Here is a 23,922-nt window from a genome sequence, read left to right as displayed (position 1 = left end):
TGCAAGGAGAGGCTGAGAGAATTGGGATAGTTCAGACTGGAAAAGAGGCTTTGGTGTGATCTAATTGAGGCTTTCTAGTACCTGAAGGGAGCCCACAAGAGAGATGGAGGGAGATTATTTATAAAAGCGTGTAGTGAGAGGACAAGAGGAAATGGCTTCAAATTGAAAGAGTAAGTTTATATTAGATATTAGGAAGAAATTCTTTACTCTGAGGGTAATGAGGCACTGGAACAAGTTGCCCAAAGGAGTAGTGGATGCCCCATCCCTGGATGTTCAAGGCCAGGTTTGTTGGAGCTCCGAGCAATTTAGTCTAGAGAAAGGTATCCCTGCCCACAGCAGAGGGATTAGAACTAAGTGATCTTTAAGGTTGCTTCCACTCCAGGCCGTTCTATGATTTTGTGATAAATCATTCAAAAGGAGTATTTCAAGAAAATAACCATATAGAAAAATCAAATCTGAACCCTACAGTTCATTAAAAGTGATGGAAAAATACATCTAACTTTATTGTATTTATTATGCTTTTTCCTTGGTTTGGCCTTTAAAAGTAGGAGCCATCAGAGTTATTTGGTGGAAAACACCATGGATCTAAGCTCAAATATGTAGGTCTGCATATCTCAATTCATGCAAATACATGTGCAGCTCAACAGGGATTACAGGCATGCAGCGCTTCCCAGAAACACTGCCAGGTCTGGCAGAGTATCTCGAGTATGATTGATCACTGATATACATAACAGGTCCTGCTCATTTACCTTTCCACGGACTGTACAGTGTCCTACTGCTTTCAGCCAGACATCGTTTCTGACAAGCCTTATTGTAAGCACTTCAGTTAAATGCAAATAAAATGGGAGAGGGGGGAGGGGGGAAAGGTGCTCTGTAGTTTCAGCTGAGGAAAGCAATATTAACATCCACGACAGTGGTTTAGGCCACTATGTGCCACTGTATAGTCCCGAAAAGCCAGGATCACCAAAGTGACAGTTTAGGAGACTGTCTCGGCAACCCCAGCAGTTCCCCTGCACACAGAAACTGTTGTTGTTTCAGGGTATGCAATTCCTAAAGAAATCCTTCTTGAAAACAAAATTAAAAAAGAAACCCAAACCAAAAGAAAAAAAGATAAATAAACAGAAACAAATCACCTAAATAAAACAAAAAAAAAAAAAGAAGAAAAAATATTTTGGTTCTCATTCATAAATTCCATTGCACCCTGCTCAGTGAGCTCACACACAGCCCAGCCCCGGATTACCCACAGCCCATCCCGTCGCTCCGCCGCTCCCCCGCCCCAGCCCGGCCCGCGCCGCCTCCTTCGCCGCCCATATAATATAGCACAGGGGGTGGCGGGGCCGCGCCGGCGGGCGAGGGCTCCGGTGAGTAGTGGCGCCGGGCGGGGGCTGCGGGCTCGCCCCCTGCTCGGGCATGAGGTCGGCGGGGCGGGCCGGGGTACCAGCGGCTCGGCAGCGGGGCGGGCGAGCGGGCCGGAGATGCGCGGCGGGCGCGGGGCTCGGCGCTGCATCCCCTCCGGGACCCGCGGCGTGTGCGGCCGCCCGGGAGAGGCGCCGGGCCGGGGGCGGGCGGCTCTGCCCCCGCGGGCCTCCGCCGAACGCAGGCCGGGGCGTCCTGCTCGAAATGGGCGGGTGGTGGCGGAACGGGAATCCTGAGCCTCCCTCCGAGAGCGAACCTGGAGCTGTCGGTCCGGCCCGTGAGCGGCCCATCCGCAGCGGCCGCGAGCACGTGTGGTGACATCCATCCCGCCGCGGGGAGTCCCGGTAGGCACCGCCGCCCCGCTGCTGCTGCTCCAGCGCCGGCCTGCTCTGACCTTGGGGAGCGGAGTCATGGCCTGCCCGCGCTGCCTCCCGGGTTCATCTCCGTGCTTGAAGAAGGCACCAGCAGAGAGGAACATCTGGGGCTGCGGGCGGAGGACTCTGCAGGACCTGTTACACTAACTAATGCTTCTGTATTTCCAGGTTTGAGGCTTGGGTTCGCTTTGGAAGTAGCAGAGCAATTGTTGCCTTGCTCTATCTACAAGCAGCTTTTAATATACTAGTGTTATTACAAATAAGAAAAAAAATAGGTATGTACGTATAAAATACTGGTTTAATTCTGACTGAGACTTAAATCTTCTGAAACTGGCACTGTGAGGATACAGATCAGGCAGCTAGACTTCCTTGGATCTTAAAACGGTCATATTTTTATCGGCATACTTTTTCCTTCTGCTGCCAAGTTTTCTGTGGGTGATTTGGCACGTGCTCCCTTTGGGGACTGGCACTAGTCGATAAGCACTCAGCATGATGAAAGCAGTGTACCTTTTACTGAACACAGGCAATTGTTGCTCTCTAGTAATTCCCTTCATTCAAAGTGTGTCTCACTGATCTGTTCCTCTTTTTCTCTAAATGAGGTGCAAAACTGCAGAGTGTTGTGTGAACACTAATGAGCTATATAGGATAGCAAAGCACAATTTGGCCTTGGAGCCCGCATTTTGAAATAACACCCAGTATGCTATGCTGTCAGTAGCAAAGCAGGTCAAATCTGGAGCCACAATTTGGAAATGGAATGTGTTAGTGCCATTTATTACAGGAGTAATGATTTATTTTGTTTTAAACCCATTGTGTCTAGATTTATGCAACACATCTTAGACAGGATGAGTAAAGTCACTGAGTGACAGTATTTGGCCTACTGGTGTATTTTCTTAAGGTTCAGGAATAACAAATTTGTTTAGAGAGAGGCTTTCTTAAAACCTTGCTTGTATTCAAATGTCTGTTTCTTGTACAACAGATGTGGTTTACACCGTTTTTTTTAATTATCCTTTCAATGTAGCCTACTGAAAATTATGTTTCCCATTCATATTACCCCAATATATATTTTGGGAGGTAACAAGCATCAAAAGAAGCACTACAGTAGGTAGGAGACTGAAAATTGTTCTGTTTACTGATGTACTGTACTTGAAGCCACACTTAAAAGTCAATGAGGCACTAATTCACATGTACATTTGTGTGGTTTTTAAGACTCATGCAGCTTTTTGACAGCACCACCAGCCAAGTGTCTCACTCAGCAGCATGATTCTGAAACAGTGGAAGGAAGCTCTTTGGCTGAGTTATTTTGCCCCAGATAACTAAGTTTGTTTTAACTGCTCACCCAGTGAAAGTAACTTACTGCAAATTTGAGAACTGAATTAATTTGAGTGCTTTATTTCAAAGTGTCCCCTTTGCAATTGTGCTTTCCAGCCACCTTACTGAGAGATGAGGTGCAATTCTTATTTATAATATGCTGTTGTACTTGCATTTATAATATGCTGGACTTGCCCTGGGAACGTGACAGCCAGACACAATTTAAGATGGTCATGTTTGTTCCCTTTCTACTCATCTTCTGAGAGCCACCTAATGTGGCTGTATCATCATGGACAGGTTTCTTACCTGCTCTTCACCATGAGGATTGTTTTGCTTTATAGGTGAGGAGCTGAGAGAGGGGTGAAATATGCCTGCCAGGTAGTCTTAGACACTCGATGGCAGACTATGCTTCTGTAATCAATATAAAGGTACTGCTCAGCACTGTTCCCTGGATGTACTCCTTGCTTTCACTTGGGATATCTAGATTAGAAGCTGGAAAGCCCAAGTAAGATGAGGCTAGGCAGTCTCATTCCTGGGCACAAGTATTTTCTGTCTCTAAATGAAGAGTGAATGTGAAAGCATTCCTGCGATGCTTTTGCCTGTCAAGTTATTGTAAATTGTATATCCTTCTCTTCCCTCAGGAGACAAGTATCTCCATACATACCTGAAAGCTGGAGACTTTGTTCTAAAGTAACTGGTAAGTGTGAAGCATGAGGATCAACTCTGCTATTCAGGCTGCTATTGACCTCACAGCAGGAGCTGCAGGTAATGCTGGAGAGAACTTAATAGCACAAAACTTCTGAGAGACAGTTTTAATGCCTTTGACAAATGTAAAAGCAGTTTCCTTCTGCTATAAAAAGCCTCACTCACCTTCTGTATTTTAAGAATATGGAGACGAAGCAGTGACCTCAGCCAGTGTTGTCACTGTATCACTATTGTTCCACCCTAATGAAACCCCTGTCACACAGTGAAGGTGTAACCCTTTATTTCAGACTCATGATTTGCTGTAAGGAGGTTTAAGTCGTCATGTTTACATGAGTTTAAGAATCAGTCACAAGGAGAGTTTTGGAATGAAACTTTCAGTTTTTGAATGATCAAAGTACTGCTTTTGTCACAGGAACCCTCTCTGATTGAAAGGGACAGGAAGCTATCCTAAGGGTTACTGACTCAGACAACATTCTGTGCAGCTTTTAGAACTGATGATGAATTCACTCAACTGACTTCCACTTCAGTCTAGTCTATGCTATAAAATTTTGCTGGAGCAGTTATGTGGAAATGGTTGTATTGTCTCGCTGACATTGCCATATCGGTAATATCTGTGTCTGAGGGATCTGGCTTTTAACTCTGCCAGGGAAAAGTGATCTCTCTGACATTTCTAAGCTGAGAGTGTTTATACAGAGAAGGTGGAAGATTTTTCTAATTTACTCTTGTAACCAGTTTGACAATTTTATGGATTTTTTTCTTTCCCATACAACAACTCCTGCAGTTAGTCCTTTTATGAATGTTAATTCTGTGAATATGACAGTATTGATGGTGTTAAGTATGTTCAGTGGTAGTTATTTGGGGTCATTTGTCAGTGTGGAGGTTAATAGTGCAGTGAGAAAGCAAGGGGTGACAGCACAAGTCCAGCGTGGCAGTCTCTGCACCCTTTAGAAAATGTATCTGAGTATGTAAACAGCTTGTTCCTCCAGCAAATGGGTAACATGATTTTACCTTCCTCTCCAGATACAGTCTTGACTATCTGATAAGTAATGTCATATTGGGGCAAGTAAATTCCAAACAAGAACAAATAAGTCATTTAGCTGCCTGTGGGTCATAGTCCTTTGCCTAGGATCTAAGCAACATCTAATCACTTTTGATTCAGTAGGACTCTTTTCTTCATCATTGCCAGGTTATTTAGGACCACACTTGTCTAAATGTTCAAATATATTTTACTTTTTTGTTTTCTTGCTTGTTTTAATTTTGTAGTTGGGTTGGGTTTTTTATGACTCTTTACTGCTGGCTGGAAGAATTTTTTTTCTTTCATATTTTGGATAATAACTGTAACTCTTGGTTTTAATCTTGAGGCTTACAAAGTTCATGGCTGTTTACTAGACTTTTTGTGCCACCTTCAATGACAGTCTTTTTGGAACAGCCATTAGCTGTCAACTCCCAATTTTTCAGCTTTACGTTTCTGAGACCATTCCTGGTTTTTCTGGGCATCTTCCAACAGCCATTATTTTATTATAACAACCTAGCATATGTACTGTAGATTAATATCTCCTGACTTTCCTGCAAATAACATTGGCTGAACCTTTCCAGCTCTGCTTTGCATTTGAAGCTTACGTGGATGTTACTGGTCCAAGCTAGCTCCTTGGTTATCCTTCCAGAGCAGGAATCTTTACATGCTTCCTTGCATGATTTGCTCTGAAGCTTTTAATGATCCATCTGGTTGAGAATGAGTTTTTATGGCGGCTAGATCGTGAGTTTCTCCCAAAGACCTGAAGTACCTTTTTGCAGAGGAGCAAGAACAATGTAACACAAATGTGTTTGCGAAGAGTAAAACAGATTGTAAATATTGCTCTTTAAACAAACATTTGCTTACTCTTCCTCTCCACATATAAAGGAAGAAAACCTAATCTTAATTGGACCACTCATTTGTTTCCATTTCAGTTACTTTGTTATCTCCATTTACAGATAATTTAAGGTATGTGCAGGTCAACTGTGCTCTGGTTAAAGAGTCGTTTCTGGTTTAGGACTGTTCTCTCTTGCTGAAAAAGCAAAACCATAAAGCCTGTGTAAGGCACATATATCATATGCTTCCTGTCAGGTATCTGCTTCTAACAGATTGCTATCACTGTACACTGTTTCTTACTGAAAAAGTATAACATTAGCTCTTTCTGCAGACTACTTAATTGAGTTAAACCTTGTGAAAAGGCACTGCACTGTGAGCAAAACGGTTATTGATGACATTGATGGAAATATCTCACAAGTTTTCAGGGTATTGACCTTGCAGTTCAGTTTGAAAAAGATATCATGTTGAGAAACTTTGCCCTTTTGCTCTTTTTCAGCTTGTACTCAACACTTTCTTCCAGTATGTGGAAATAAATGCACTTAAGAGCCATCTGGACTTTTGAAGTAAAGGGTTTGAGTGTTTGGTTATCAACTTATTATGTATGATCAGTTTAGCACTCTCAGCAGTGTTCTTCTTGTCCTGGTGGAATCACTTGATTACTAATCTTTTAGAGTTTTTTTTTTATTATTGGAATATAAAATCAGATGGCTTCTGAACCACTGGATTAATGAGCAAAAGAAAAATGCTACTTAAATGATTGACGCAAGTGACTTGATTGCAGAACAATACGTCTAATTCAGCACAAGTTTATGCAAGTGAGCTGATTCATTTAGATGCTTGCTTTTGATGAGGTAAAGAAATGTTTAATGAAAATCATGTTTTTATTGCTCCTTCAGCTGATTTTTTTTTAGGGTAACTAAATTCAGCAGTGACAATTGATACCATTGTGCCAAAGCCAGTGCACTTTTCTTTTCCTACAGAGAATTAACGCATCTTTGCTTTCTGTGTGATTTTGCTTATACTGGTGCTTGAGTATAGATGTTGAAGTTGCAATAACATTCAGCGACTCTCTTAACTTCCCCTGCTTGCTTAGGTGGGACGGCATGTGTGGTGACTGGCCAGCCCTTTGACACTGCAAAGGTGAAGATGCAGACGTTCCCCAACATGTACAAAGGACTTGTTGACTGTTTTGTGAGAACCTATAAGCAAGTGGGGTTTCGAGGCTTCTACAAGGGAACCACACCAGCACTTCTAGCCAACATTGCAGAGAACTCCGTTCTGTTCATGTGCTATGGATTTTGCCAACAAATTGTGAGAAGAATTGTTGGATTAGACAGGAAAACAAAGCTCAGGTTAGTAATAAAAATTTGGGTTGTCCTTTAAAATAAATAAATAAATAAATAAATAATCATGCCATTGCTGTTTGCCAATACTGTATTGTCAGGGTACAAGTGATGTCCCAGGCCACCCTCTGCCACTATAAAGTGTAAATTTTGAAATATAGACCCTTGTGTGACGATATGGTGTCTAATCATAGCAGAGCCATCTACTAATCACTCACTGTAGCTGGCTGGTTTAGGTATTCACAGCTTACCTGGAGTATTCAAGACCTGGAACATTTTGACCAATGAGACTGAGCATTACACCTGAAAGTTAGCATTCCCTTGATGTTTAGGTTATTCTAATTTTGCGTGGGAGGTAGTGATTCTTCTTACAGGGTGGCACACTAAGGAGAAAGGATAGTTTTCTAATATTGCCTTGCTTTTAAACATTTATTTATTTAAGTCTCAGAAGCTTGAATGTAATGGTGGTTAGATTAAAGGTCTCATTTTGAACAGTTTACAGTCTACAGCACTGGCCATAAGCGACTGCCTGAAGAATGAGAAAGAAGTATTTAACATTTACTGAGTCCTCTGCCAGGTTGCATTCTTAGTTAAGAGGATTTTTTGATTCTGGTTTGACACAGTCAGTGACTTTTGATCTTTTGAAGACTTGTCCAGTGTCCTCTTGAATTATTCTAAGTACCTCACACCTGAAGTACACTTTGGCAGGGAGCCCTGCAGATGACAGTCATTAATTCTGTAGTTGTTGATCTTTAGCCACTGTCTTCACACTACCTGGGACTTAGTAGATCATTATTCATTGCTCCATGCCCCTCTTCCCCACCTGAATCTTTTCTTAGAGAATTGCAGCCCTCCTAATCAATGAGCACTCTGAAGCTATCCCTTTAGCTGTAATCACTGACTTTCTCTGAAACTCTTGTAATTCTAATGTGTCTGGGGATTCAGCTTATGAGACCAGAGTTGTGTAAAGTATTCAGGGTGTGAACAGGTTACAGATTTATGCACTGGCACAATGATTATGATCTTTGTAGCTAGGATGGCTGTTCTCTAGATGTATCTCTTTAGAGCTGTCAGTGATCCAGCAGTTTCAGTGTGCCTTACTGTTATCCATTTCTCAAGGTATGTCTCCTGAGATTAGATGTACCTTCTCCATCCTTGTGCTGTGCCACAGTGTACAGAAGACTTCTCTTAGTGTCCTAATACCATTCATTCAAAGAGGGATGCAAGGTTTACCACACACAGCTTTGTATTAATAGGTTTGTTCTACCTCTGTCACATCTGTCTCCAGTAAAAATAGCAGGGAAGGCCATGATTCTGCATTTGAAATCCCTGAAGTGGTATGGATAGCTTCTTAAGTGCAAGTCAATTATATAAAACTGACATTGAGGTATTCTCCTGTCACATGAAGACATGAGACTGAGCCCTGCTATGAGGGGACTATGAAGTTATGAAGAAAGGAATTATATTAATTATCTCTATTTGCTTTCTTTATCACTCTTCTCTGACAGTGAGACCCCTGAGCTGAGACAGGACTGTTTTCACCTTTCTTTTTTGATTTCTTAGATCAGGAGGTTTCTGCTTGCTCAGCTTACAGATGCCTTACCTTTTCCTACCCACTAAAATGTAGGAGGTAGGCCTACCAGCACCATACTTCACTTCTTAACTGTCTTTAGTGATCATCCTGGGAGGTAGATCACAGATGTGCAGAGGCCCTAGGATCATCTTCATGCTGTGTGCAGGGGACGTAATGCAGGACCCTTTGAACAGTACAATGGTGTACTACTGTCTCTGGAGATACAGAATGGGAATGTAATTTGAGTATGTAACAATAGTAAGGGCCTTTGGCATCTGATCCTTCTTTCCCTTGTTGGATAATGGTACTTCTGTGATCCAGGATGGCTGCTTAATGTCTTGTTGATTCAAGATCAAATAGTGTGACTGCATAGCAGTCACTGCCGTATCTGAATATGTCATGAGCTTTGCTTCATGTCACAACTTTAATTTCGTAGTGCTTCTGCAAGGTGACAAGTTGTAGCTTTAATCTCTGATACTATAGATGTATCAAACTGCTGGGCACAGGGCAAACATCTCCCTCCTATGGAAAGAATTTCTGTGCTGCAGCGAGATCAGTCTCAGCTGTGCTGACTCCCCAGATTCTGAAGGAAGAGAGACGCTCCACTTCTTCTGTGCTATTGTGCAGCTCCTGTCTAACACACCAGTGTTTAAAGAAGCCTGTTTAAAATGCATCATAAAACAGAACGACCCTCGAATACCAACCTTTTAAGTCCTGCCAGTTTAGCAAGCCCAGAATTTGTGGTATGTGTAAAATCACCACAAAGTAAGCTCTAGTTTTGGAATACTGTGAGTCACTTCAGATGACAGTGCTGTCTTGTTCAGTGTATGGTTTATGTTTGTCTGTGCTATCTCTGATTCACATGGTTGCATTCATGGCAGCACATCCATAGAAAGATTACAGTGATCCATTGTGCCTTGCTTTCAGTTTTCTCGCATCTTCCACTGAAAGCCTGTATTAATCCTGGTAAGATGAATTTGGAAACACTGACATCTATCTATATGAGATAATTATTGCTCCTGTTCTCTTTGAGGAAGTAACCAGTACCCAAAAGTTGCCCAGTAAAACAAGTCTATGGAAATCTTTATAAAAGCCAAGAGGAGTACTACTTGACAGTGTTTATTCTGCTGTAGTCAGTGACGTATAGCAGAAAGGGTAGAGGTTGCACTATATCTTCTCTGGTGTCAAAAGGGGATGTCTTTGCATTATACAAGAAGATAGGAGGAATTAGTTTTTTCCTCTCTCTAGTTCAAGTAACTGCCCTTTTCCCTCGAGACTCTTTCCACCAAGACTGTGTCAGTTTTTCTTGAAGATATTTATAGTACAGGTTCAGGAAGCTGATTGGTGGTGTGGTGGCTCCACTACACTAAAGGTAATTGCCCAAATACCTTCTGCAATTTCTTTCTTGCAGTGATCTGCAGAATGCTGCTGCAGGCTCCTTCGCCTCTGCCTTTGCCACCCTTGTCCTCTGTCCCACAGAGCTGGTGAAGTGCCGGCTACAGGCCATGCATGAAATGCAGTTGTCAGGAAAGATAATCCAGGGACACAAGTAAGTATATACCCTGCTCAGTACCTCAGAAACCATTTTATGTATATTCTTACTTCAAATTCTGTATTGGCTTAATGTCACATTTGCAGTGCATTGCTAATCAGAGAAGAGTTGTGGCTGAGAGGGTCACAGCCTGCAGACCTTTTGGGTACTAGTAAAGCCAAATGCCAGTGAAGGGCTCCCAGTAGGATCTTGTTCTAAGTTGCACTTGTATTCTGTTGTTTGCACAATGGGTCTAGCCCTTAACTGTCACTGCAGCTGCCTTTGTTCTGTAACTTCTCATAATCTGGCTATTAAGCATCACTAACTGGATCAACCTCTCTATCAGTACAGTTTGGTCAGTAGTGAAGGGTGTTATTCAAAAGGATGGTCCTCTTGGATTTTACCGTGGCCTGTCAAGCACTTTGCTGCGGGAAGTCCCAGGCTATTTCTTCTTCTTTGGAGGGTATGAACTGAGCCGGACATTCTTTGCCTCTGGGAGATCAAAAGATGATTTAGGTATGGTGACTCTTTTTCCAGCTGGGTTTTAGCATGTTGTCATGGGGGACCTAAAGGAGGGCATATCTTCCCTGAAGATACACTGACAATGCACAGCAGTTGTAAAATACATGTAAAATGAAGGAACCTGGACTTACTTAATATGAAAGTCTGCATTTTGTGTATATATAGTAATGAATTATTGAAGTGACCCCTTTATAATGAAGCAGGATGTATTATAAATGGAGAATGAATACAGTGAGCTAGCAGTACAAAACTGCTGAAATATCTGACCCTACAGTGTAACACAACTCTGAACAACTTAATTTCAGCAGGCATTTAGAGTGATTTTGAAGTATTTAGCTGCATTCTCTTGAACAGTGTGTTCAAGCATCTGCTGAAATGTATGCTATTACATGTAATTACAATAATAGTAAGAGAACACTGAGATTGAAAATTAGACACATTAACAATGTGGTGATGCCAGAATAAAGATTGTGTGTCTCCTGTTGAAAGACTGAAGAGTAATAATTTGTCTTGCTGGGAGTCAGAATTTCAGCTGCATGCATTCTGGACTCACTTGTTACAAGGTGTTTATAAGCACCTGATCTGAAATACAAAATCAGGGTACATCATGAAAAAATGACTGATCACAAAATAACTTCTATATAGGTGATTTATAACACTATATGACATAACTCTAAACCATTTCACATTAGCCTTGGAAAGTCGTTATGAGTGTTAAAGGAGTTAATTTAGATAACACAGTCCAGACAGAATTCTCAGTTATGCTTTTTTAGCATGGCAAATAATCTAAGAGGCACTCTTTATAACCTTTGGGCTTCCAGGTAGACTTGCAATTTACCAGTGGCTTAAAATTAACTTATAAGTTTGGGAGGAAGCAGAAACTGCTCTTTTGTCATAAGCAGTATCCTCTGTTCTCTTTGACTTTTTTAGATGAAATAATGTTATATTTGTGCTGGTGAATATTATGGTGTGTATAAAGGCTTATTTCTTAACTTTAGGTCCCATTCCTTTGCTACTAAGTGGAGGTTTTGGAGGCAGCTGTCTGTGGATTGCTGTGTATCCTGTGGACTGTGTCAAATCTAGAATTCAGGTTCTTTCAATGGCTGGAAAGCAAGCAGGCTTTATGGGAACATTTGTAACTGTCGTGAGAACTGAAGGTGAGTATGCAAGCTGAAAAACTGAATCTTACAGGGCTACAGACTGAAATCTACACCCTTCAATACCTAAAATTGCTAAAGAAATCTATCTAGTCCAGTGACTATGTGTTAGAGACAGACAATAACCCTTTCCACTAAACCAAAATATTGATGCTTCATGTAATCTGGAAAGCTTGGAATCTAGAAATTGAGACCTACCACATCTGTCCCACTATTCTCTTAAAGCCAACAAAACTCAGTATGCATTAAAAGTAGATAAAGGAATGGGTTCCGTTACCTATGACCAAGCCTAGGTTACATGAAAATTGAAGGAACTGGCTGTTCCACGCAGAATTTTTTTCCATCTCTAGAAGTTAATATATGGCTGTGGATTGATTTATCAAACAGCCCTGTCGAGCCTGGTATTGAGGCATCTACCTCAGCATCTCATCTCTGGAAAAGGCCTGGGTCAGGCATTTTGGAAGATGGTCTAAGAATGTAAATGGCAGCAATTATGAATCCTGGCCCTCTTGCTAGGGAAGATACTCTCAGAACTGTTTTAACTTGGGTCACAGCTCCTGCTGCTTTTCCTGTCTCCTTAACAGCTGTGGTATAGCCACTGTGAAGTGTATCTCAGGTGACCAAGACTTTGTCATACCTGACATAAGCTTCTAACATAAGCAGTTACGTGGCTGAACTGTTACAATATTGAATATTGATATAGGAGCATCTAATAACTGCATGAGCAGCTACACCAGGGAGTTCAGCTGTGCGTTAATGCTCCTCTAAGAAGAAGCATTGCTTCAGTACCCTTCAAAGGTAAGAGCACAGTGAGGGATGCAGATGGCCAATGTATTAAATTGCTGTCTCTGATTTCATTTCCAGGTGTACTTGCCTTGTATTCTGGACTAACACCAACTATGATCCGTGCATTCGTGGCCAATGGGGCACTGTTCCTTGCTTATGAGTACAGCCGGAAACTTATGATTAAACAAATAGATTCTTACTGATATCTTCTAGCAGATAAAGAACAAAAGATTATTTAAGGGTCATTTAAATAAATGATAAAAAATATGTAGATCATGTGATGGTCTGAGAAGGACCAATCAGCAACCTAATTTTAGGAACTCAGCTCCAGTCTAGGATTTGTAATATTTTAAAATTAGGTGATTTTATAGAGATGTGGACATGCTGCTTGAATTGCACAAGCAGAACTATCTCCATCTTGCAGATTCTGCACTAGGTACATTGTATGTCAAATATATTTCCTGACCTGTAATGGTGCTAAAATGACTTATGTTGACCTGTGGGGTTTAATGTAACATGCAACAGTAGGCTACAATTTGCCTACTGCCAAGCACTCATTTAAATCTGTGCTGTGGTAGTGAACTGTCCCAGGTGTTCCTGGTGTGTGACTCCACATCAGTCTTGCCTAATCATGCTGATTATGGATGACTTGGACATATCCCTCAACTAAGACCCCTATTCTCCTCCAGCTCCCAGCTACTCTCTGACTTGCCAAGGTCATGGCAGATGGTATCTGACTTACATACTCTGTCCTAGTAAATGGGCTTATAAAAGTAGGAAGTATTCACCCTTGACCTTGTACAAAAGATATGCATGCATTTTTGATAAAAGAAACCCAGTAACTAGAATAAGAAATCTATACAGCATTTTATTGTTTTCTACATCCTTTCAAGAAGTGGTGGAATATGCTAAGCAGCATTTAACATAAGGAACACTGCTGGAAATAGTTAAAATTCTGTGCTCAGAGACAGCAGCTTTGTGCAGGCTCCTGTTTGGGTCACCTTGACGTGAATGAGTCCATGTGGTGGAAGGACAGGAAGCTGAAGTGGAGCAGAAAGCCACAACTGTTGTTAAAGACATATGACACCATGGTCTCTGGTGTAGCACACTCTTAGTTGGTATGAGTCCTGCCACTTGCAGTGCCTCTGCAGCTGAGTGGAAACAGCTCATATGACTAGATACCTTGTATCACCTTCAGGCCTGGAGGGCATGCCTGCTTGGTCATGTTACTTGATTAAATGGGCAGTTTGACAGTATTACCCAAAATGATGCAGTGACACCTATTTCCAGATACCACTTTTGTTCTTGAGGTAGAACATTCTTTGTACAAGCATGCTCTGCCTAGTTAGAGGCAGTTACTGCCTTATCCTGGAGTAAGTTCAAGCAGCTCTCAGAACAGCACAAACTTGGGCCTGGAGTTGTACAGGAATGCTGACTGTGTGCTGTAAGTGCAGCCCACCAGTGTGGGGGGCACAGACAGAGCTCTTTGATTGTCTGATATGATCACAGCTCCATGGAAAATAGCAGCTTGCCACAGCAACCACATTTGTCAGAGCTGTAACAGCCTAGTTTTGCATGTTACAGCTTCCCTTTTGGATCCCAGAAACAGGAAAAAGCTTTAGGCTTAGATGAAATCATGTCAATACCTGCTGCCTCTTGCAATGGAGTCAGGGTGCACTTAAGCTGGCTAATTCCTTGCATTATGCAGCCTTTGCTGGAAGGTGATTTCTTCAGTTCCACAGTCAGTGGAACTCTTCTTGCTCCTTCAGCCTTAAGTGCAGAATGAACAATTCATCTCCCTTTCACGCAGCATCAGAAATGCAGTTAGAACAGGGCATAGCTGAAGAATCTTCAGTGTCTATTGCAACACTTTACCTTGATTGACCAGTACCTGAGGGGCAGCAATACTCTTCAGTGCCAGTACTTTAAAGAAATTTATACCAAATGCTTAAATAATTCAGGTAGGAGGGTGAGGGTTTAAGAGTTGTTAGACTTCTCCTTTTCAAAGTTGTCTAGCTAAGAGAAATAGTATATTTGTACATGTTTCTAATAGTTACAAAAAGGTGAGGACTGACTTTGCATCAGTGGAATACTTCAATCTATTTCTTAGATTTGTCTTTGCTTTCATTTTTAAAGCTCATGGCTGCAGTTTTTAATACAAAAGTTGAAGCTTCAAGAGAAGCAGGATATTTAAAACTGAACCTACAGCAAGAAGCTGGTGGTATTTTTTGAGTGTTTACCTTCTGAAGTTGATGTAAGCAGTAATTTTTCCATTACCAGCTGCTTAAGCTGTACACATGTATCAGTTGTTCAGCTACGAACTTCATAATGGTATAGAAATTAATTGGAATAAACTTTCATTTGATTTACTGACTACCTGATGACTGTTCATGTAACACAATTTGAAAAGCTTATCTAGCTGAGAAACAAAGAGGCTGGAGTCATCACCACCTCTCTGGAATTAAAGGAAAAGACCTTTCACAATCAATGAACATATAAAGCCCTCAAAACTGAAAGGAAAGTGGCAGCTAGAGCAAGGTGCTGTGAAACAACTGCTGATTTTACATCTTCTGCTATGGAAAATTAAGACCATGGTTCAGCCCTTGGCCTGTTGCTCTGTTAGTATCAAAGTCAGTTCTAGCATTAAGGTTCACCTCAACTCCCAAGTTTCTACATTACCATGATACAGGCTCTAAAGTTAAATTTCCTTCAGAAGAATGCCAGGAGTCCAGCATAGGTCACAAATTCCACATATGTAAGGGATTAATGTCCACTACACTGAATCCAGTGAAAGTCAGTGCAACAGGGAGAGCAGGACCTCTATTTACCATCTTCTGAGCAGTGGGGCTTGGATGGCCCAAGAGAAATGTAGCATATCCCTTAAACAGCTATTTTGTTTCTCATTCCTGCTTACACAATAGCTTTGACTTCACCACATTTGCTTTAGCGAGAAAGCCTTTGCTGCAGCTACCTGAGAAAACTGGCTTACTCCATAAGCAGGAAGAGAGGTCACCTTAACTGCCCTGGCAACTATTAGAAAGGCATCAGCTAGTAGAAAGGGCATCCAAGGACAGTGGCATCCAATTGCCTGAGCTAAGCCAAAATTAACTTAGTCATCAGCCACTTCTAGCTGCAATAAAAGGGCAGCCTCTTCCAGCCCCAAGCACATTCATGGGGACACTGAGACCTTATGTGCCTGCTTGCCCTGTTGCCCTCTAGTGCTGCAGTTGGGATCTCACAACTTTGTAACTGGATATTTCTTCCTTTTCTCAAGCCAGAGATGCAGGGGTTGTATTAACCTTGCTAGCACCACATAACCTTGAGGGGCAATACCACAAAGCAATACTCCAAAGCAATACCACAAATTGGGCAACAATGTTGCAGAAGCTGAAGGTGAGCCAGCACACCCTTGCAGCAAAGACTAGGCTGACAGAGCTGGCTCTGGAGTCAGCAGGTGAGGCAGTCCTGACCCTCTGCTCATACCTCTCACATCTGTCAGAGCAGACATGTTCCCCAGCTGAAGAAAGGCAGTGACAGACCACAGCAAGTCAAGCACAGGGCAATGAGAATAGATGGTGGATAAAGCAGAGCTTGTTTCCCCCTTAGTAGAAAGCTAAAGTGTCTAACACTTACCTCATTTGAGGAAGGGGCTAGAGCCAGGGTCTTTGCAGAAGCTTACAGTGGCAGGACAAGATGCAATACGTACAACTTGGAATCAAGGAAATTCCAGTCAGGAAGGAAAAGTAGTTACAAGATTAAGTACTGCATGAAAAATCCTGTATATGGAGATACATAGAACTGAACTAGATTAGGTGATCCAGCTCAATCTGGGCCAGTTTTGGACAGGAGCATGGACTACATGTACATAAATAACCCTGGCTCGCTCTATCCTGCAACTAGAATTCCAAACAATTGGTGGGACACTGTTGGTCATTCAAGACAGGTTTCAGCCTCCATACTTGAAGTACAGTGCTGATAGAAGCAGCTTCCAAGAGCCCAGCTCCTAAGTACTAGCTAGCAACACAATACCAAAAGTTCAGTTCACACACATACTTGATAGGACACCACTATCCCAGAGTGATCAGAGGGAAGATGTGTCACCTCTGCTTACCTCATTAACTGGAAAGCTCATTGATTGTCACTCCCCTTTCACGCTTGGTTCCTAACAATAAAAAGACTACAGAAACAAGAAACTAACACCTCAACTTATTTCACATCAAGGAAGATAAAGTCTCCATAGAAAAGCTGCACTGCTGAGAACATCAGGAAGCAGAATAAGCCTCCTGGAAGTTTGCAAATTACAGGTCTTAGTACAGCTCAAGAGGGGTCCATGAGCATTTGCACTATTAGCTAAAACGAGCAAATGCACAGATCAAACACATTACATGCAGGCATTAAGGCAAGCCTCACTCTGATTCCAGGCAGCTGGGATGATCATGAGCTGATGAGATCCAGACTTAAGTCTTAGGGCATGTGGCCATCCCAACCCTTTGTGGGGAGGTACAGCATTAGAAAAGCAGCTGTGCAGTCTCCAACCCCCACAGGCAGCTACCAGGACATGTGTTGCTCAAAACCCTACATCACTGACTCCTGATGAAGAGCAGTTCAATACTAAGGCTTCTACTCAAGCACGAGTCATCTGACTGAGGAAGACTAATATTTCTCCCTCAAAATTCCTATATTCTACTGATCTGTGGAAAACACTGATGCTGAAAAAAATCTGACACACCTCCTTCAGTCTCATGAACACTGCTGGTCTTCACCCACCCTCAGGTTAATGCTCTTGCTTAAAGACTGGCAATTGTCTTAGATTACCAAAACAGGAATTACCTGTATGCAGAGATACCTAAGGTCCAAAGGATGATGTGACAGTCAGCTGACATTAAGTAACTCTTTAGAATGTTATTGCCCTGCACAACAGAACTTCATGTAACTTTATTTGAAAAGTTGTATCTACACAGAAATACATTAAGTACATCAAAATGACGTTGCTTCACTTTATACTGAAACAGCAAGATATTCTCCAGGAAAGAGATAAGTTTTACATGTTTCCCTTATTTCAAATTTCCCTTATAAATCAATAAAGTTCACCTCCACAGCAAATGTCTCACTATAGACTTTCCATGTTTTAGACTTGTGAGGGTTATCCAGCTCATTCCTGGGAAGGTAGAGTCTGAAAAACAAAATTCAGTAGCATATCTTATAGCCTAAGACATGCTTTTCCTTTCAGTCACCTGAGAAAGTTTCAATCTCAACCCTAGTATATTAAATAGAGCCCCAGATCTTGAATGAAAACAAACAGACATCAGCCACATCTGCCAATTATTTACATCTGAAGTGGTCTGAGAAACAAAGTCAACTGATGGGTTTGTGGGTTGGTTCCACACACCCCTCCTAGAGCCCCACAATGCAAGACTGTTAAAATTAATGTTGCATTCAGCTCAAGGCCTCCTGATGGGATGCAAGTGTCATTAATTTAATAGTTAACCTTCCTAAAAGCAAGTATTAGATTCAGCACTCAACTTTATGGGGCATATGCTCCAATTTTAATATTTACCAAATTTATGTCTTGTTATTTAAAAGCACTTACACATCAGCTACAGCTGAATTACAGGTATAGAGATAGAAGCACTGTCTGAATAGCTGTTTCACTTCTGATTAGACCTAGTTCACTTGAGCTCTACCAGAATCCTCTGGGCAGAAGGGAAGAAATGAAAGGCTGGTAGGGGCATCCTCCCTAGTTCTGGAAGAAACAAAACACTTTGGCAAAACTCTAGAAATGGCAATGGTGTAGGGCTGTCAGACAGCAGGCAAACATTTGTCCTAGTACTGGCTTGATCTAACTAGGTGTCTGCCCTAGACTGCAAGGTGCATTGCTGGATCAGCATGCTAAGTTTACAGTTACAAACAGTTCATGACTACCTCTCCTCACTCTGACAGGATCAGTTAAGTAAAAAAATTTCCTTCCTATTCCAATCATGGAGAACAAGTAATTTTGTCTCCTATGTCAATTTCACTGTTCCTCTGCCTGGATCTGTCAAAGCAAGTTAGACAGAAGATAAGGATCTCCTGTGTCTGCATTTCTACATCACTCCCCAAGCAAGACAGACAAGCCAAACTTTCACTGGCTGGAGCTTCTGCAGGAGTTTTAGTCTCAGCAAGAAAAAACACAGTAATTTCTAACTTTATCAAAAACATGAGAAGCCATAAGAGAGCCTTTTCTTGGTATCCCAAGCATCAGTACCTTTAAGCATGGTCTAAATGTTTGACTACTAAGCTACTGAGCGAGTTCCAGCCTTTCACGCAGCTGTACTATAGAGGATGGCAGATTTGAATAATTAGCATTACATTTTTTAATTCAAATTCATTTAACAACGCTTAGAGCATTGAGGAAACAGTCCAACGATTTAAGATAAAAAGCTCATGTGTTTAAAATACTCAGTACAGTGCAAGAAACTGCCTGCTTACAAGTTACGGTTGAGGGACAAAGACCAGTACTGATTTGGAAGTTCAGACAGCTGGCTGCTCAAATCTACCTCAGTTTTCAGTACCACGTTTATGAACTTTCATTTCTGTTCAGACACCAGAAGTTAAGATCTGAAGGCAGTCACAATGATCACTTACCTGTTATTTTCAATAAAGCAAGTGTTGAACCAGAAGAAGAATGGGCAGTCATCATAGCCTTTTGGGAGATCCTAAAGGATGAAGAATTTGTTTAAGGACTGTATTAAACAATAACAATCCTTTTGCAGAGCAAGAGTACCCACTTGTCCTCAGTAGTTTGGTTTACAAAGCTACAATGCCAGAGTCAGTACACATAAAGAGCCCAGTATCACACACAGATCACTATTTTCACTGCAATTATTTCAGTACTAGGACATTCAACACAATGAGGTAAGAGCCTCATGTTAGAAGCAGCAGGTACCCAACTAAGATGTCTCGGTTGCACTGTTATACGAACAGCCTGATGCATCCACTGCTTATATAGGCTGACGCAGCACTTCTTGCTGCATCCCTCACTGCATAGTGAGACCACTCCACACAGCAGGATTCACTGGGGAAGAACAAATTCTGCCCCACACCACACAGCCAGCCAAGGCCAAAGAGCAGTGTGCACTGCAGCCTCTCCCCATACCCAGATGAAGGTCTTCACACTTATACTTACAGAATCTGATTCAAATCTGATCTTCACATCACCACTTATAACAGGGCAGTCTTCCAAGCCAATGACTACAGAGTCATTTTCAGAATCAAAGAAGAGCTGGGTAACAGAATAAAGTATGTTCTATGAAAAGTTAGTGCAGAAAGACAAGGGACCAATTCATGACAATACCTACCTACTCATTTATGGTATACAAAACCAACAGTGCTAGAATACTTGCCAACAGTTTAAGCTACTCAGGACAGAGTGAGCTATTTGCATTTAAGTGACTCCTAGGGAAATCTTTCACTATCTTACCACTACTTTTCCCAGGATTTAGCAAAGCTTAGCTTTTCCATCCTCTAAAAATTTATATCATCCATTTAGTTAAATAGTTTTATGTCCAGTATTCAATTTGTACACAAAGACACTTTTGACCTTCCAGCTTCTGTGACTCAACTGATGTGATTTCATAGTACTCACCTTGCAGTTTTCTTGTCTGGCACATACACATTCTAGTACAACTTGCTTCCTTGTTATTATCTGCACCTTCATATCAGTTCCATTGCCCTTCCCAACTCCTAGGAGGAAAGCATTACACTATACCAGAGCACACATTTTAGCTGAAAACATAAGTGGTCATGTAAACCAAGTGACATCCATTCAAAAGTGCCTTCTTTCCAGAGTGCCTTGATAAAAACTAGACCTGAAATACTAAAGGTAATTCAGGATTCAGTGGATGAAAATATATCGAAGTAGCAGTGAATCTCACTAGTGGATCAGGGTAATGTAGAGTCTAGTTCCACTGGCTGAGCAAGAACTGCAGTTTGAAATCACCTTGAACAAAGAGTGATGAACTTCCAGCCTTTGATCAAGACTACCTGTGCACATATACAGAAACAGGCATGTATAAAAAGCTGAGAAACATTAGTGGATCCAGTTCCACATGTGGAATAGTCTAACTTGAGAAGTGATTCCCCTTCCAAAACAGAGCAGGTTGTGTGTGAGCCATCGTTTGACCAGACATCCAGAAAGCAACACAACACAGAGCAACTGACTCCAAAATACTCTTCATTGTATTCTGTGCCACTTAAATTCTCAAATCCCACTAAAATCTACATTCTTATCATGGGCTTAGCAAGAGAGACAGTAGATATCAGCTGCCTGTAATAGGAAACCATTACCAGATAGAGGAATGCTCAAATTCAAGAGTTCTTACCATGTATAGTGTGGATTTTGAGGTTTTTTATTTTGAGTTGTCTCTCTGGTGGGAGTTTCAAGTTATACTTGTTTTTCAGGATCTCATAATAACCAACATACCTACTCTGTAATGCAAAAAACCCAGACACATTATACAGTTTCTACACCCAAAACAGATCAATTCTAGGCAGAAGTAGCATTTAAATAGATCTTGTACTTCATGATTTTAGCTCTCCAAAGTCCAGAAATAAGAAAGCCATTTGTTCTCCTTCCCTTTCCCAGTTCAAAAAATCCTCTAGACCAGTTCAACATCTACATTTTTCATCAGCATTCACATTTCATTTTTTAGGAAGAATTCTTAGTTCAGCAAGAAGTGAGGAGTTTTTATATTTTAGCTTTAAGAGGCTGAATGTTTAAACATACAAGACTCTTTTTACTGAAGCACATTCTAAAGGACAGTTATACTTCTATTTTATTTTATACTAGCAACTAAAGTACCTCTGTCACCAGATTCACTGCACACCCTTGCATCACATAGTACAGTGAATTACAATGAGCAAATCCCCAAAACTGCAGTCTGAGGCAAAACACCTGTGCAGTATTTCCCAGTGAATGTAGTCTGTAGAGGATGTATTCCTACACACAGCCACATCAGTGCCATAACCCCATCCCAGGCTAGACTGCAGGCTTCTGTGCATCCTTCATAAACAGCCCAACTGTATTACAGTGTCGTGCTGTGAGGGTGCCCAGACATGCTGTGAAAGCTCCATCTGTGCAGATATTCTAGACCTGACTGGGCACACCCATAGACAACCTTCTCCAGCTCACCCTGCTTGAACAGCGGGGTTAGAGGTTTTCCTAATCTCAAGAATTCTGTTATCTTAGTTACCATACTTCAGATTTGATGTTATTATGCAGAGAAGGGCATAAGGAAAGCAGGAAAAGACGCAGTGCAACCCTTCCAGTGGTTAGCCTTCCAACTCGTACAGAAAGACTAAAGAAAGAGTACAGAAAGTTCAGGAGCTAAGCAAGTAGTAGGAAACAAGGCAGAGGAGGTGAGGCAGCATAAGCACTCACAAGGTTAGTATTGGTATGGCTACTGTTACTGAACTTGCTCAAGCCTACCTGGGATGGAGTTTCAACTCCTTGAAACTTAGTACTTGTGCTTCTATCAGTTCTTCTCTCCCCAAAGTAGTCCAAACTTTCCTACACAGGAAAAAAATTTCACGGGTTTAGATATCCATTCTATCACCACACCCCTTCCTGAGAACTGGATTTTAAACTAGAACTACACTACTCAAGTCCAGTTCGGGAAGGCAAGTGAAAATAGGCAGTAGTTGCTTTGGTACCTTCTCAAGGAGACTTTTAACTAGAATAAGAAAATACTAATTAGGAAGACAGATACATTAAGTCTGTAATCCATGAAAGAGTAAAGCAGAGCAATATGACTTCTAAGCAATTGCTTTTGAACCAACTGTATTTCCCAAATTGTCTGTGGCAGACAAAGCCAAATATTAATTCAGATCTTCACAAACCAGACTCTGAGGAAAACAAGTAATTAAATGGATACACACTCTGCCTGGACTACTTTGAGTGACCTGGGTCTTTTGCATTCTAAGCCTCCAGATTGATATACTAGACCTAGGACACCAAAGCAGCATAAGCACCTGTCCTAGCTGATCTTTCTCCCTTTCCTGAGAAAGGCTTCCTGCTGTAATGTTGGCTGCCAAGACAAAACAATTCTTGATGCCTCACACTACTTGGAAGGAGATTAAGGTAGGGGGTGGGGAAAGAAAAGAAAATTCACTCAAGACCACTTGAAAAACAGTGACACTATCTTTAGTAGACTTTGCTCAGAATTCACCTACAGTTTAAGTTGTTGCTTAAGGGCCTAGGTCTATCATGCCTCCAAAAAGAATGCTTCGAGTTGGTATCCTGTTAAATGCTACTTTCCCAGTTCTTGCTGATCAAGAATAGACAGCATTAGAATTTACATAGTAGAAAGCTTTGCAAGAACTTTCATTAAAAACAGATTTTTCACACAATCTTTTTTCCAGTATAGAATTTTTTTGTCAAATATTATTGCATTTCACCAACTCAGTAGATTCTAAAGGAGCATTTTGTATACTAAACAAAAAAAATACAGTTTTACCTTTGCGCTTTCAAACTGGTCACTGTCTATGAGCCAGGTACAGATCATTGTTCCAGTCCTGCCTGTATTAGAAGTATAAGACAAGTTAAGTTACAGCAGTTTAAAGGTATTTGGGATTATTTTTCTGAAGGTGAAGTCATCTCCTGTGATCTCATCTATTTCTAGAGTTGTAGGTGACAGTCAAGTAGTCAAGTACTTCGGAGAAGAACAAATTAAAGAAAAGATATTACAGTTTTTTAGCTTATTCCTTGAAAGCAGTCCCCACATTTCCTTGTAGTATTACTAGAGACACTTGGGAAACTGCTTGATATCTGCATACTCCATTCAGCAGGGTAGAATATAGCACTCTACTAAACAAAGGTATAAACTGGCACTTCCCAATGCTACAAGTTTGAGAGCTGTTTCTCTGCTCCAACTATTCACCCACAATCCTACAAAGAAGCCGTCAAGTCTGAGAGAATGAAAGTCCTATATAGTTTCAGTTTTTTACTTAAAAACCTCCCAGATCAAGTAACCCTCCCTACACTTATTCTTCAAGTTGGTTTTGACCTGCAGGTAGCTTCAACATTCAGTTTTGCAAAACATTTTAAAACAGAGCTTCATTTCAGTGCAACTTTATGTTAAGGAACTACCTGTCTTAAGACAAGTATTTGCAGTAGTAACAGCAGGCGCTTGGCATATATTTGCAAGGAAGTTTGGCTTATTTGCAGTTATTTATGCATTTCAACAGCTCCCACACTACTACTGGTTGCAGATAGCACCTGCAGGTTAGTTCATGAGGCAGCTTTGACTATTTTGTGTCCATAAGAATTCATTGTACTCTATCACCCAATACTGTGTGTATCTTGATTTAAGATCCAGCAGT

At 41.3% G+C, this 23,922-nt stretch overlaps 2 protein-coding genes across 8 annotated transcripts in view; one reads left to right on the top strand and one right to left on the bottom strand.

The window, feature by feature from the left end:
• The first annotated feature begins 888 nt into the window (after positions 1-888).
• Positions 889-14,938, top strand: SLC25A15 (solute carrier family 25 member 15). Of its 4 annotated transcripts, none has more exons than XM_071552156.1 (9): positions 891-1,361; positions 1,959-2,065; positions 3,740-3,795; positions 6,149-6,215; positions 6,746-7,004; positions 9,980-10,117; positions 10,446-10,615; positions 11,620-11,778; positions 12,643-14,938. In XM_071552156.1, the coding sequence occupies exons 5-9, from the start codon at positions 6,799-6,801 to the stop codon at positions 12,765-12,767; spliced, it is 798 nt and encodes a 265-aa protein (XP_071408257.1). In that variant the 5' UTR covers positions 891-1,361; positions 1,959-2,065; positions 3,740-3,795; positions 6,149-6,215; positions 6,746-6,798; the 3' UTR covers positions 12,768-14,938. The 4 variants fall into 4 exon arrangements, with proteins under 4 accessions (XP_071408238.1, XP_071408257.1, XP_071408247.1 ...); XM_071552146.1 differs by having other exon boundaries at positions 3,740-3,863; XM_071552137.1 differs by lacking the exon at positions 6,149-6,215 and having other exon boundaries at positions 889-1,361; positions 3,740-3,863.
• The window catches only part of LOC139670420 (phosphatidylinositol 3,4,5-trisphosphate 3-phosphatase TPTE2-like), a 24,075-nt gene continuing 13,579 nt past the window's right edge, over positions 13,427-23,922 (bottom strand). For 2 of the 4 annotated variants that reach the window (XM_071552123.1, XM_071552097.1), the window contains exons 13-20: positions 23,058-23,119; positions 22,031-22,111; positions 20,925-21,030; positions 20,189-20,286; positions 19,730-19,825; positions 19,189-19,259; positions 16,198-17,737; positions 13,427-14,455 (exon numbers count right to left, since the gene is read on the bottom strand). In XM_071552123.1, coding sequence (XP_071408224.1) covers positions 17,635-17,737; positions 19,189-19,259; positions 19,730-19,825; positions 20,189-20,286; positions 20,925-21,030; positions 22,031-22,111; positions 23,058-23,119 — 617 coding nt within the window. In that variant the 3' untranslated portion in view covers positions 13,427-14,455; positions 16,198-17,634. The remainder of the gene's footprint in view (positions 14,456-16,197; positions 17,738-19,188; positions 19,260-19,729; positions 19,826-20,188; positions 20,287-20,924; positions 21,031-22,030; positions 22,112-23,057; positions 23,120-23,922) is intronic. The other 2 variants (XM_071552106.1, XM_071552113.1) reach the window with 2 other exon arrangements.

The sequence above is a fragment of the Pithys albifrons genome, chromosome 1 (genome assembly GCF_047495875.1).
Source record: "Pithys albifrons albifrons isolate INPA30051 chromosome 1, PitAlb_v1, whole genome shotgun sequence".
NCBI classification, from domain to species: domain Eukaryota; kingdom Metazoa; phylum Chordata; class Aves; order Passeriformes; family Thamnophilidae; genus Pithys; species Pithys albifrons.
The sequence above is the reverse complement of the archived record's forward strand: the minus strand, read 5'-3'. Positions and strand labels throughout refer to the sequence as shown.